Here is a 15,012-nt window from a genome sequence, read left to right as displayed (position 1 = left end):
CCTCCCCTGGTGCCTCCCACCCACACATCTCTGGCTTGTCCTTGGATACCTCTGGGGAGGCACAGCAGATACAACCTGCAGGTCATCTCGTTTTGCAAACAGGAGGTCTAATGAGCAGAGCGAGGCACAAAACAAGCAAACCCCATCACAGACTTTGCTCCTCTCTGCTGATGCCTGGCAAAGGGGCTGCTCTCAGAGGGAGTACTTCAGCAAATATTTAAGGGCTTGAGAGTTTCCTTCCCCGGATCAGGGCAGGCTTCCAAGGAAGATACTTCGGGCCATGTGCTTTTGCAAAGCACCCAGCTTTTCTAGAAACCTGCCTTCCTTTGGGATGCTGGTGAGGCAGGGGCTTACCAGCAGAGGAGCTGGGGGTTTGGCAGGACGTGCTCCAGCCTGTTGTAGTTCAGCACACGGAAGGTGAGCACGGCCGGAGCAGGGTTGTTGGCAAAGTGTCGGGTGATGCCCGCTGGGAAAGACAGCACCATCTCCCCTGTGATCTTCACGATACACCTAAAGCGCCAAACACAAAGCCCAAGGGGGAAGAAAAACAGGGGGGCTCAAAATGCAGCAGGAGGGGAGGGCTCGCACCAGGGACAGTGTGGTGACAGCTCCCCGCCTCCCACCCGCTGCACTAGGGAAACGAGCCTCTTGTGGTCCTAAACCAGAGAAAGCTGAGACTGCAGCAAAGGATGGCAGCCTGCTAGGGAAGGGGACTGATGCTCGTGGGGATGTCCCAGGAGCATCCTGACCCTGGACACCACCTGGTGCAGTGCACTGACATCCCAGCACGCACGTGCCGAGCCCAGAGCACCTCCTGTCCTCCCTCCCCACCCCTCAAGATGCTCGCCAAAGCCTTGCCAGCACCCCATACCTGTCCCAACCCCAGGACCCCCCTTATCGACACTCAGGCCCTGTTGGTCAGCACCTACTTGTTCGGGTCGGCCCCTTTGAAATACGCGTTGACAGTTTCAGTGAAGGCGGCGGCAACGGGCAGGGTGTCCTGTGCCCCCATGGTGAGGGGGCTGGGTCCCCGCGAGGAGCCTGCAACAGAGCAAAACCCTCCACTTCTTACGTGCAGAGAGAAACAGCACCAGTCCCCCGCCAGGGCTGGGGCAAGAGGGTGCTCACCCAGAGCCCCCGCCTAGCTTTATGGGCAAATAGTAAGAAAAAGTCCCCCAGGCTTTGATCGAGGCTTTAAAAAAAATTCTTTCCCCCACCCCGCAAAAGCAAGCAAAGAAAACAATGAAGGAGCCCCGGCCATGAGCAGCATGCGGGGCAGCGGCACCCCCGGCACGGCTCCGGAGGGCTGCGCACGGCAGGCTTTGCATGACAGTTTTTGCAGTAGGACTCTGTGCCCCAGCAAGAGGGGCTGGGGAGATTCCTTGTCCCTTGTCCAGAGAGCTCAGGCTGCCTGTGGGAAAGCGGGGTGTCAGCAGTCTCCCCCTCCGATGCTGTCTGAACTCCTGCCTGAGGGAACCCCAACCTGGGGGGACCCCTGCGACCCCTGGCACGCTCCCCTCTCCTGCATGGTGTGCCTGGCAAACCCCCCGCATGGCTGCTCACCCCACAGAGCCTGTGGGACGCTACGGCAAATCTGCAAATCATCAGAAATCTGGAACTGCGGAGGAGAACGTGGGACTCTGGGTGCAAAAGCTAGAGCAATCAATCCGTGGTTTATTTAGAAGAATAAAAAGAAAGGGGAAAAGTTTGCCTCGGTCGTGCTGTGTGTCCATGGACACTGGCCAGACCCTAAAATAATTCAGTCCCGTGTGATCGCACAGATCTATTTCCCTTTGCTGCCCAGGAATGCTGTTTCCAAAAAACATTTGAGGATGAAAGCATCACTGCAAGCGTACACCAGAAGCCCTGGGCATGCTGGAAACCCTGCGTGGGGGTCAACATCCCACTCCCTGTGCCTGCCACCAAGAGGAGCGCGAGTGGGGGCCGTTGGCATGGCAAAGCTCTCGCCTCTCCCCTGGCAAAAGTGCCAAAAGATCAGCCCAGGGTTAGTGCCTGATCACCCACCTGACATATGAGATGCTGATCCCCCAAGCACCCAAAAAAGTCCTTGAGAGGTCACCACCCCTGCCCTGGCATCGCCAGTTCAGCCTTATACATTTTTCTGTAACGCACCATTTTGGAACCTTTTTTTTCTACCATAGTCTGGCTGTCAGGTTAAGCACAAGGATTATTTTGCCCCAAACCAGGGAATGGCAAATGCCTCTGGAGGGGCAGCTTACCCAGGGACCCCGACACCCCCTTACTCCGTTACCTTCATTTGCAGGGTCTGAGTCAGACAGGTGAGACAGGCTGTTAATTCAGCCCAGGGTTTTGTTGCTTCAGCCGTACAAGATTAAACGCTGGCCTGGGGAAGGGCAGCACCTCCGCAGGCCATGGGGCAAGGGAAAAGCAAAGCAACTGACTGAACTGCAGCGCGTTTCTGGTAAGCTCCTGCTTTTCTGCCTAGACTAGCTCCAGAAATCATCCCCTCCCTTCTCTATCTGCTGCTTCCCACCGCTGCTCCGTTGCCTGTTGCTTTTTGCCTCGTGTCTGAGCAATCTGCTGTGGGTTTTGTGTGACATACAGCAAGGTCCTGGCTGGATGCTGCAAATTTTGTGCAAATAAATAATAGGGTTTGGGCACGGGAAATCAGGATTTGTAACATCTCCTGGGGAAAGCACTTCTGTCACTTAAATTACACTTTTTGAGTTTTGATATATTAATTGTGAAAAACCATGGCATTTGCAGACGAGGAGGATTCCTCACACCTTACAAATGCATCCATGCAGGCAGCGCGTTAATGTATAAAACCAAAGTTGCTCTTTCCTAAAGGCACAGATGAGCCTCTGGCACTGGGATTTTCCCTTCAAGCATCTAACGTAGCCTAAAAGGGTTTAAAAAAAAATCAATGCAGGCACTTATCTACCTCTTGGTCATACGTCTTAAGAGATGGGGGAACCGGTGGTTCCAGCCACAGCCCTGAACGCTGATGCTCAGTGAGTGCCACGTAGCTGGCTGTCCCAGCACACGGGACAGGCAGACTGAGCATCTCACCCCACACGACAGACCCCTCGCCATGCATGCGTTAATTACCCTAATGACCCCAGGGAGGCAGCCTGGGCTCCCCAGGCCTTCTGCTTCTGAGGACACAGCCCCTGAGCTGTGTGTCAGGGACGAAGCCAACATCTCCTTAAAGAGCAGGTACTTCACACCCACGCCAGCCACATGCGCGGGCACGGGCAGCTCCCCAAAGCCACCCAGCACGCAGATTATCACAGCCATGCTGCAATGCCTGACTGTGTGGCAGAGGGGACATACCACCACAGACTGGCACGGTAACATGGCTTTCATAAATTCTTTCCATGGACACCACAGGTGGGCTGGCAGAGAGCGCATCCTGGCTCCCCACACCCAGAGCAATGACCTCTCAGCGCATCGGACGCGGCGGGATATTCTCATCACATCCACCCGGAAGCACATAAGAGATTCAACACCATCGATGCAGGCTGGCTACAGAGGGGTGAAACATGGAGGTACCACCCTGCGGAGGAACATCAGGCTTATCTCGGCGGGGAAGGTGAGAAGAAGGTCTTTAGCCATCCCACAGCAGCGAAGTGCATGATCTGTGCCAATATAATCATTATTCTTTGCGAGAGGAAAAAACCCACCTCCCAAATGGAATCTGCACCCTGGCTGCAGCTGGGTTTAGCCCAGACCCTGCACCAGCGCACCCAACGATGGGTAGGCATCTCTCACACCAACGTGCCTCGTCCCTGATTTTCAATCTCAGCTCTTCCACCATTTCTCTGTACTTATATGAGATTTCTTCATTCTCCAGAATGAAAAATAGTACGTGCAAAAATAAACTGGCTCGTCTCACATATCTCTATTGCCAGGCTCAGCTGGCCTTTGAAAATCTGAGTCCACATGAACCGCAACAGCAACAAAACATCCTCCACATTTCTAATCTGACTTGGAATAAAAAAAATCACACGGATGTAATGTAATTGGCATTCAGCATTCTTGGCTCCCTCCACTCTTCCTTCAATAACCTATATATTCCTTTCTTAATGGCTTCAGAGACTAAACAACATTCTTAATAAAAACTTCAATGTAGAAAGAAAAGTATAATCTCTTTTAGACCCTAGAATTCTTTCCCAGAAACTTAAGAGACAGTTCTAGTTACTGTGGCACACCTCCACCAAAAACCCGACTCGCCAGCAACTGCTTCAGAAATTTTTTTTTTGAAAAATTTCATTTTGGCAAAATGACTTGATAACACTGGGGTTTAAAAAAAAAATCAACTTTATGGAGCTTTGGGTCCTGCCATAAGCAGCACCCCAGGTTCATTTGCCTTTTTCCTTGCACAAAGATGGAAAACACGGACGCAGAGTAAGGGCAGCCGAGTACCAGCTGAGCACGTGGCTCTGCCCATGTGCCCGGCAGAGCATCCCCAGCGCTGCACCGCATCTTCGCACACGACAAACCATGCCACGCTCTGCAAACACACATATCTTAGCACAAAAATCCCCCAAACCCAGCAACAAAAAGACAACTTCCCTTCTGTCATTTCATGCCCTGAGTTACAGGTGCTGAACTCACCAGATCTCCTTTTACCTCCCTCGAGATGAGCGCTGAAGTTTAGCTTTTTTTTTTTTTTTTTAAGTCAGACTCAAAGATGAAGGGCTAGATCAGGGAATCCAGCATTTGGAAGCATGATAGCTCCTTCTGGGAGATGAGATGAGCCTGGAGGCAGTGCCACGCTCTTGCAGCCCTGCTGCTGTGCCAGCCGGCTGGCATGCCCTGAGCAAACCCACCCCCCTGCTCTATACTGTCCACACTGCCAGAACAAAGGAGCAGAATCAAATATACCATTCAAAATCACTAAAACACAAGACCACAAGAAAACCCCCAAACACTAGACGTGCTCGCAGCACTGGAGCGAGTGAAGGGAGGAGGAAACGCAGAGCGGGGGTCAGTGGGGATGCGCAGTGCCGGGGTACGTGTGCTGAGGGTGATGCTGGAAGGTGGCGGCTTCAACCCAGCAATGAGCTGTCCCCATCCCCGCTGTGCTCGGCTCTTCCCCAAGCTCCAGGTGGGCAGGTGGCACCCGGGAAAGGAAAACCCAAAACCGCTGGAAACAGCAAAACTGCAATGAGCGTTAGGAGGAAGCCATTCCTCCGTGGCCCCCTCCCAGGTCTAAGCTGGGAGCTGCTGTTGGAGCAAGGACCTCAGGGCCTGGCTGCTGGGGCTGATTAAAAGGTAGGAAGGAGGAAAAGAAGGAACCAACCGCCCTGGTCACCACTGCCTCCATCCCTGCCTTCTGCCGCCGCTATGGCATCGCGCTCACCAACCTGGGGTTTGCTCCATGAAGGCAAGCAGCCCGGCAGCGCAGCCCCAGGTCACTTGGCTGTTTGCTGCAGGGCACACGCTTTACGGACCACATGCTCTGAGAGAGCAAGACCCATGGGGACCATGCTCTGGCGTGCCCTGTGCCAGCATCCCCCAGATAGCCCCAGCCCAGCTCTGCCTGCAAGCTCCACAACAGCTTCAAAGTGCTTCCTTTGGGTTTTAAAGCACCTATTCCTGCTGCTAGCCAACCTCCATGCTTTGCTTTTCCTTTTTTTAAAGAAAAATATTGTCACGGTGTCTGTGAGATGAGGCTTTGTCTAAAGCCTTGGAGCTCTGGGAGTGGGGCTGGCCACCCAGGCACTTGTGCCCCTGGCCCTCTCAGAGGCGTGATGCTGCTCAGAGAAGCTGCCATCTGCCCCAAAACAAACTGTCCTCCTCCTGCATCCTCCCCGACGTGCCTTCTCATCACCGAGGGACCCCAAAACCCACACCGCCTCCAGCCAGCCACCCCAGCAGCACAATGTAGCGGCATTTCAGCTACGCTTGCTGGCAGTGCCGGCATGCTGCCGACCCCTCACCGTGGCAAAATCTGATGGGAGGCGAGGAAGGGGCCCCACCTTGGCAGAGAACCTGTCGCCCTTTGGTTTTTAATTAACCACACTGTGCCACAGCACACTCAGGGTAATGAGCAGCTCGCGAGAGAGAGTATAGAGAAGCCCTGGTTGACAGAGTCAAGTTCCTCGGCAGTGCAAGTGGTTTTGCTCTCTGGTTTTCACCACAGTCTTGGTATGAGAAAGTTCTTTTGGGTTTTGGTTGGTTTTGGGTTTTTTGTTTTAATAAATAAATAGGGAGACGGATCACCAGGACAAATGGAATAAATCAAATCAAAATTATTCTGGTTGAACTTGCGATGTCATCTAAGTAGCCATAGCATTTTGCACGGAAAGCCGGACTGGAGCCTTTGAAGGAAACCCCGGGAGTCGGAGAGCAAGAGCAAGGGGAGCAAGTCGTTACCGGGTATGCTATGCACTACTTACCTTCGAAAGTCAAATAAAACTTTCCTCTGTCAAACCAAACGAGGGAAGGCTGTTCATTCTCTGTATGGCCAGGAGTTGAAGCGGGATGGGAAAGGTTAAGGAGAGGGAGAGAGAAGGACACAGTGTGAGTCACAGAGCAGGTCATTTATCTCGCTACAGGGAGGGGCGAGGCGCTGCAAGCCATTCACGTGCAAGGAAAGGGGGGGCTCTTAAACTCTGGTTTTGGCTTAGGAAACAGAAAGCAGAAAGCAAAGCTATGGAAGCCCAGATGGAAGAGTATCTTTGCCCGCTTGGGAAGGATTTTTAGGGGGGTGAGGGGGTGTCTTTTTTTTTTGTCTAGAGTAGAAGAGGCTTCTCGGTTCATGCACTCCGTCAGCATATTCTAACTGCACTGAATTCGGCAAACACGCCTTCTCGTCTTCGCCTCCGGTGATGTCTCTGCTGTGCTACAGCAGCAGCAGCGAACGTCTCCCAGTGGGATGCTGCAGCTGCATGCCACACCGGTGCGCAAAATAAGTGACAGTGAAACGTAGGTATTTTCTGTTGCATTTCAGGACATAAAACTTGCAGATAAACAGACACACGCACACAAAGCAGGAGACGCCTGGCTGGAATTTTTCCTTTCTCATTACAACCACCAGCTCCCTGCACTCACACCGCCTCGAAAGCCACGTTAGACACCAGGTACTGCTGAAATAACTATGGGTAGGGGGTAAAACCTGGCTTTTTGAGCTGTTATATTAACCCTTTTGAATTCAGGAGATGATAGCCTTTCACCTCGTGGTTCTTTTTGTCACTGAGAAACTGTCATGCAAGGTGCTGCGAGCAGTGGGGTGCTGGGGCTCGGGCACTCGGGGTGCCCGCAGCCGCCCACTCCGAAGCGAGATGTCTCAAAAGTGCCCTGCTAGTACAGTACCTGCAGGCGTTTCACAGCGCCTTTCAAACGTGGGCAGTTTGTCAATAAAAGCATCATCTTCTGATAACATAAGCAGAAGAAATGCAAAGGAAAGAAAAAAAAAAAAAAGAATGAAAACACAAATCCCAAATGAAATCAAGCAGCGCACTCTATCAATGAAAAGAGACAGAGAGGGATTTTAACGAGAGAAATAATGGAAGGAACGCCGACACAGAAGTAACAGCTTCTTTCTTTGCAATAAATTATTCAGACTGCACATGCAACCACAACGAAAGCAAACCAGACCAACACAGAGAACAAATAAACAAAATAATGCTTCCACATGCTCTTGGACAAACTCCGTCGGACTTTGCCACAGCAAACGAGCTGGAGCGCGTGGTGGAGCCGGACCTGGCGGCAAGCCGAGGGCTGGGGGCAGCCCCGTGCTACCCCCACAGGACCCACAGCGACCCCCAACCTGCTGTCCCTGAGCCCCTCCTGTGCCCTGCCCCCCTTTCACCTTATCTTTTCCTATCTCTGCACGGCCAGCCCAGGTGTCAGAAGCATTCCCTGCTCCGCTGAGGGTTTGCAGCCCGGTGCAGCCAGGCGAGCACTACGTGGGTGCTCGCCCAGCGCTGCTGCCCAACCTCACCCCGGCTGTCTTGGTGGTGGGGACAACGGAGAGATGCTTGGAGTGCCCCGGCATGGCCCCCAACCCCTGCCTGCCCCTGCCTGGCTTTTCCCAGGCCAAATCCTGACAACACGGCACCCACCACTGGCTTTGCATGGAGCTGGAATTGCAAACCCTGCAACCCGGGGGCACCCCTCCTGGCTGCCCTGCTCGGGGTCTCTCTGCCGAGGGGTGACCTGAAAGCTCTGAATTTTGGCTCTTTTTCAAGCAAAGCCCCTTTGGAGGGGGTGGGAGCCACTAGAGCCAGCGGGCACAGCTTCTTACCCCGCAGCCGCGTCAGCCCCTGCTGCTCAGGGTGGGTAGGTCATTAAAAACATCAAGCAACAATTTTTGTTCACAAAAATATGTGTCAGGGAATAAAAACAATAAAAATTAAAATGAGAGCCTAAGGGACCCATCGCCTGCTCAGTCTACAGGACCATCACACAGCCCCCATTTCAGAGCCACTTTGCCCGGCCTCCTGAAGCCCCCTCAGCCATCCCTGTCCTCAGCCTGGCTGCTCTCCTCCACCAAAATTGTGTTTACCGCCCGCAGCTTGCTGCCAAAGCTGCAGGACAGTGGGCACAGCCAGGACCGACAGCCGATACACTGGGGATGCTCGGGGCTGGCTGGCCCCTTGCTCGAGGTGCGGTATTTTTTCAGCAGCATGCTGTGACAGTGACCAACAGCCGGCGAACAGGTACAAGCGTCTACAACACCTCAAGAGTGAAACAAACAACAGGATGGAGACGCAGGTTGAAGACTCCGGCAAACCTACAGGGAGGGCTCAGGTGGGTGCCAGCACCACGGGGACGGCATCCACCGCATGGCTTGGGCCATCCCATCGCCTTCCAGCCATCGGGATGGTGTTAGGGTGGTGATGCTGCCGCTCCCCACGGCTTGGACGGTGACAGCCGGTGGGAAACGCCGCAGCCAGGACACGAACACCAGCCCGGTTTGAGGTTTTCAGGAGAGCCGGGGTTCAGCTCCCTGCGCAGAGCCTGCCACCCCACACCGGCAGAGGCCTGCCAGCTCCCTCCCTGCCGCGCAAACCGAGAGTGCTCATCACAAAAAACACAAGAGGAAAAAAAAAAAAAAAAAAAAAAAAGAAGGAAAGTGTTCCTGGCACAAGATGGAGCTGCGGGAAGCGAGGGGCAGTGGGGCTGGCGGCCCGGCAGGATGACAGGTACGCGGAGGAGGGAGCACTGGCAGCCGGGGATGGGGGGGGTGGGGAACAGAGGGAGGCACAGAGGGTCGCAGCACATGGAGCCTGGGAGCTGCCAGCCAGACTCTATTCACATTTCTTGTCCCAGGCCCTGGGGGACACTGGGGGGGGGGTTGGCAAAACTCATGTTTTTCAGGATGTTCCTCCAAAAGAAAAACTACAGCCCTTTGTTCTGGTCTAGGACCTGTCAAGGTACCGGTTTGGAAGAACCTTTTCCAAGGTCTCGTTTCCCACTGCCTCTCTACGGGGAAGTATGAATTTAGGACATTGAAAGAGATTTAATATTAGTCGCCTCCTGGATCCCAAGGTCTGGCTTCCAGCCGCCCTCCCCTCCATCTACAAGCATTGCCCACAAAAAAAAAAAAGCTTATTTGGACCAAATTTACAGACCATAAGCACATTTTATATTATATTTCACTTAGTGATAGCCCCTGCCTTCACCAAACATTCATCTTTCACAGCATTTGGAGCTGCCACAGAGAGAGCTTTCCCTAGCAGCATCACCTTTGTGATCCGTCACCCCCCCCTCAAATCCCTTTTTGCATTTAAAAAATCTGATGAAAACTAATGAGCGTGAACCCAAAGAACAATCTAGCAAATGAAAAGGTTTCAGGAATCTTTTAAGCACGTTCAGAGGTAGGAAAGGTGAAAGAACAGCAGTGCTGTATGTTTTTACCAACGGTGGGAGTGGTGGCTGCACTCAAGGAATTGGTGGAAGATATGGAAGAAGTACTTTCAGCACGGGCTAAAGGTGCTATCGGAGGAGGACTGGATGAGTGAATAGGAGGGCTAAAAGGCCTGGACTGTAGGAAAACATAAAATAACAAAAGGTTAAAGAAAATATCCACAGTAACATTTGCATCAAACAAACAGAAGCTTTATTCTGTAACCCTCTGTGCCTCCAGGCCAGGCTCCGCTGACATCCCAGGGCTGACTTAGTACAAAACTGAACAATTTTAGTTCTTTCAGTGCCAACAGCATTTTAGTCCAAACTTAAAAAACTGGCAGATGATTCCCACTGTCTCGTGGGTCCGTATGTTGGAAATCCTCATCCTCACTAGGGATGGGAGGTCCAGGGGCCACAGGATGGGTTTAAGGCACTCGGCATCGGGGAGGAACAGTGCCACCACACGCTAGCTCGCCAAGGAGCTGCTCAGTGCGTCCTTATGGATCCTTTAGGGATAACTGTATAACCATAACATCAATCAAAAAATTCTCTACAACTTACCTGAAGCAGCCCGGGGTGGCGGGATGGAACCCACTTGGCACGGCACAGCGGTGGGGAGCCCCACCAGAGATTACCCTTCCCACGAGCGTGCTCGCTTTTCACACCCGTTTTCTGCCTTCGCTGTAACTGTGAACCACCGCGGGCCCACGGCTGGCACCACCAGGCTGCCAGCAGGCAGAGCAGGAGACATTCACAGCCATTTTCCCACGTGGAATTGGTCTCGTTGAACAAATTATGGAAAACCCCCGCTGGCCCAGGCAGCCCCCACGGTTACTTGCTCTTCATGACCTGCTCCGCTCAGTTAACCCGTCTCACCATTCAGCAAACGCAGCCCCGCCGCCCCCACAGCACATGCATCCCCCCTGCACGCCTCGCGACCACGAACATACCACGTCAGCGACGGGCTTGCCAGGGGGCAGCTTGGGCCGGGAGGGGGGCCGGGGTGGCGGTGGTGGTGGGGTGCCACAGGTGGCCAGTGGCGTGCCGGGGCGAGCCGGGGACGAGGAACCTGCAAAAAAGGGGAGCTGTGAGCATGCGGCAGGCTGGCCCCCCGCAGCTGCGCACACCCCCCACCCCCCGCACGAAGCAAAGGCTCCCCCCCTGCCCCGAGCCGCTGGGTGCCCGTGCACAAGCTCCCGTTGACCATCGCTCCGCACTGGCAAAGAGTTTTTCAGTTGCTGATGTGCTTCTCGCAGGGGCTGCCCGCCTGCACCAGGCACCCGGCTCCCTCGGCGAGGAGGAGCTGGGAGAAGTTGTTATTGGAGGAATCTCATGATTTTCCTGAAAACAAGGCATGACAGGCAGGGAAAAAATAATGCTTAACTCCTACAGCAGCCGACAGGGATGTCACAGCTCCCAGGGCTCCACAAGCAGCACAGCCGGCGAGCAGGGTCTGTCCCCTACCGCAGGAACGAGGGGTCCTGGTGAGGGGGTCAAAGCTTTGTCCGAGTGAAGAAGAGGAAGGGTGGAAGAGCAAGGTTATCAGATTTGCTGGGAGTGTAACATGTTTCCCAGGTCTCTGGAAGAGCTTCAACGAACAAGAGGGTGCTGGTGTTGTGCTTTGTGTGGTCCCCAGCAGCCGCTGCCCTGCTGCCAAGGGGGACATCCTGCGATCAAATTGAATCGTAACAGATGCTTAAGGGGATGCCCAGCAGGATGCTTTCCTCTTCCAGGGTAAGCTCAGCAATAACTGATGTTGTACAGAGTGGTGGGAGACCACATCCAGACAAGAGGGGCGGCAGGAGCTGGGGGGGACGCAGACCCCATGTTGCAGAATGGCTGAGCTGGCGTTTGCTGCCCACCTCCGCGGAGCACAGCAGCGTGTTTTGCTCAGGCTGACAATGAAATGATGCCTTTAGCCTTATTTTTCCTGCTTATGAGAGAATCTGTTTATTAAGTTTTTTGCGTGATAGCTTAGTTTAAGGAAATATCAAAGCTAGATCTGCAGAAGACAGACCAAAAGGTAAATGACAGAAGGCTAAGACAAGAGATGGACTTGTTTAAAGAGAGTAAATCCTGGCCCTTCATTTGCACAACTCTGAAATGCAAGCTATTTTTATTTAAAAGCCTGATTTGGGAGCCAAAGTTTGAATTTTTCCTTTGTTATCCCAGTAAGAGCCTGACAAAATCAGAATTGTTCAGTGAAAGTAACTTAGCAGCACTGAACAAGTGTCAGAAGATGGAGACTTGGAGGGTGCATTTTGCCCTGGCTCAGGAGCAGCTGCCGGCCAGCCAAAGCCCTGCCAGACAGCAGCTTCCATCCGGGGGGGCTGTTCTTCAGGTTCTTAAGGGCCCTGTGAGACCCATGTACCTCTAGATATTTTCTACAACGAGAAGCTGGCAGCATGTTGTAAATCAGCATGAAATCAGAAGCCTGCTGGGCTTGGAGCAGCCTGCTCTAGTGGAAAGCGTCCCTGCCTGTGGCAGAGGGGTAGCACTAGGTGACCTTGAAGGTCCCTTCCAACCCAAACCCTTCCACACTTCTATGACGATTCTCTGCTGGTCCCTAGCCCTGCCCCAGTGACACCCACGAGCCCGGGCTCCTGTGGGATGTGGAGGTAGGAGGGAGTCCTGGGATGGCTCTGCTCCACAGCATCCGACAGCCGGGCAGCCCTGGGGCTGGATGCAGCCACAGGGGCCTCGGAAGAGCAGCACGGGCAGGGTGCTGGAGCCACACCATGCACCCAGACTGGCTGCAGCTTTCTGAAGATTCACATGATTTTTGATCGTGCATGTCAACGCTGCATTTGTAGGGCTCACTGTCCTGGGTAAGGCTGAGGTGCCAGCACACTGCAAAGGACCGAGGCAGGAGACAACTTCTAGGGAAGAGATTTGGATCTCCCCAAACAGGCGGTGCCCCCTTGCCGAGCTGGGTTTCTCCATCCATCCATCCCTATGTGCTGAGCCACTGGTGCGTCCCCATCCTGCAACCTCCACTCAGGCGAGACAGTCGCTCAGTGGGCATCTGGGTGGAGAGGGCATAGGAAGAGTGGTGCCGATTCCCACTGCCAATCTCCCAGAGAAGCCCCAGCTCCAACCAGTGTCACCACACCCGCGCAGACCCCTGCCGCCCCATCCCAGCACAGAAAAGCCACCACCAGCACAGCAAAGCCACACTAGCAGCAACAGCCAGGCTCAGGGGGAGGGGGAAGATGCCCCCAGCAATCCCACAGCCCCCTTAGAGGTGGCAGAGGGCACAGCTTTCAAGCTCACACGAGGCTGGTGACAGTGGGTGGGCACAGGGCTGGGGAGCTCTGCACCCAAAGTGCCTGCTACAGGTGCCAGTGTCTGCAGGGCTCTGTGGGGGTAACTCTCTCAAAAATAATGTCTGGTGGCTGCAGGAGGGCAGCATGGCAGCTGGGGGGGGAACGGGGACACACAGCACAGCTGCCCAGGTACAGCGAGCACCCTGGGGTCAGTGTCTGAAATAACGTGATCACGTTGCACCTTCTCAAGCACTGTGGGAGAGCTTGTGTAAGCTGACCTCTGAAGAGTTCGTTTGCCCTAATGGGCGTGCAGACATTTATAATTAAGCAGATGAAGCCTGGCAGCCAGCACATGCTAGACAATCCTATCTAGTTCTGCCCCTGTGAGAGGTTTCACCCTGGAAGCAGTTTCTCCAGACCTGGCTGGGCATCCATCCACGCTCTCACAGGCGAGAGGGACCAAGCGCCAGCAGATCCCTGCTGCTGTGAGTTACTTTGTCTCAGCAGCCCTGGGGCAGCCGGATGCAGTGACCTGTCTGTCTGCAGCAGACGGAACCCCTCTGGTTCCAGGGCTTGCTCAGGTTATTTGCCTGAAGCGTTTCTGCTTACATTCACTCTGAAGCCTACCGAGGATGGAGTTGCAGCAACAACAATCCCATGCAAAATTTTGCGTCGAGGGGTTGCATGGATGGCAGAGGTGGGAAGGGCAGCTTGTGGGAACTTTGGGGAAAGGCTCTCAGACCCATCCGACCATCAGACACGCAGCAAGGAGTGGGGGAAGAGGACACAGGAGGCTGAGGGCAGACGCTGGACGTGGAAGCACAAGACTGCTGGGTGGGAGCGCAGGCGCCAGGCACAGGCACAACCAGGTGGGAGGGGATGGCGGATGCGGTCACTGCCACACCGAAGCACACCCAACACCACGGGACGTACCGCTGGTGCTTCCCGTGCCGCTGCTGGTGCCTGGTCCGGGCGAGGAGACCACCGTGCGGTAGGTGGGTGGCGGAGGCGGCGGCGGGGTCGCTCTCTGTCCCGGCCCAAAATCTTTGGGAGAGGCGGCCAGCTCCAAGTTCTCATCCTTAAGGTGGGACTGCTCAGAAACCTTCTTGTGAACCTCTTCCAGGTGGAGCGGTGAGGGGAGCGGGCGGGAGGGCTCAGCCACTGGGGCATCAGCCAGGCTGCCCGCTGCTGCCAGTGGGGACCCCGCTTTTTCCTGGGGCATCAACTCTGGAGTCATGTTTTCCGGGGATTGATCAGAAAAATTGACCCATTTGTCTTCTGCATTAACAGCAGCAGACTTAGGGGATAGCACGGGGCCAAAAATGCTGTCCAAGTCATTGATGGACGGAAGTTTGTCTCTTTTGAGCTCTGCTGCTGTCTGGTCCCCTCCTGTGGTCAAAGTAGTTTATTTTACACTTAGCATTAACCGAGAGCACTGCGGTTGCACTATTCTCTACGGAGCTCTACGTCAGCTACTTTTCAGAGGAGATGCTTTAAAAGCACGGTTTTTTTTTTCTTATAAGCTGCCAGGGAATATAATTCATGTGCAAGAAGATTTCTACAACAGGTCATGTGCAACGCATAAGGGATCACGCTGGATTGAAAACATACGCCGTACGAGCGTGAGCATGCACCACGAGCCAAGCCCACCTCCTCCATCGCTTCACACACAGCGCTCCTGTACCCTCCCCAGTTCTACAGCTGGCTCTCGGCCTTTGTTACGTACCGCCTAAATAACACTGCTGGGTCATTAGCATCACTGAATTACCAGCAGTATTAAACTTACGCACTCGGCTCTCTTACACACTCCACTCTCTCTATATATTTATATGTATGTGTCTAAAAATATATATATTTAAACATGCTGGCTTGACACTCCCAAGAAGTGCTGCCGGGCATG

The 15,012-nt window shown here is 54.0% G+C and overlaps 1 protein-coding gene across 1 annotated transcript in view; it reads right to left on the bottom strand.

The window, feature by feature from the left end:
- The window catches only part of SGIP1 (SH3GL interacting endocytic adaptor 1), a 60,058-nt gene that overhangs the window by 9,295 nt on the left and 35,751 nt on the right, over nucleotides 1-15,012 (bottom strand). The window contains exons 14-20 of the mRNA XM_055724900.1: nucleotides 14,046-14,501; nucleotides 10,797-10,915; nucleotides 9,856-9,982; nucleotides 7,306-7,365; nucleotides 6,390-6,449; nucleotides 930-1,041; nucleotides 355-510 (exon numbers count right to left, since the gene is read on the bottom strand). Of these exons, the coding sequence (XP_055580875.1) occupies nucleotides 355-510; nucleotides 930-1,041; nucleotides 6,390-6,449; nucleotides 7,306-7,365; nucleotides 9,856-9,982; nucleotides 10,797-10,915; nucleotides 14,046-14,501 (1,090 nt within the window). The remainder of the gene's footprint in view (nucleotides 1-354; nucleotides 511-929; nucleotides 1,042-6,389; nucleotides 6,450-7,305; nucleotides 7,366-9,855; nucleotides 9,983-10,796; nucleotides 10,916-14,045; nucleotides 14,502-15,012) is intronic.

Source organism: Falco cherrug, chromosome 12 (genome assembly GCF_023634085.1).
Source record: "Falco cherrug isolate bFalChe1 chromosome 12, bFalChe1.pri, whole genome shotgun sequence".
Taxonomy (NCBI): Eukaryota; Metazoa; Chordata; class Aves; order Falconiformes; family Falconidae; genus Falco; species Falco cherrug.
The sequence above is the reverse complement of the archived record's forward strand: the minus strand, read 5'-3'. Positions and strand labels throughout refer to the sequence as shown.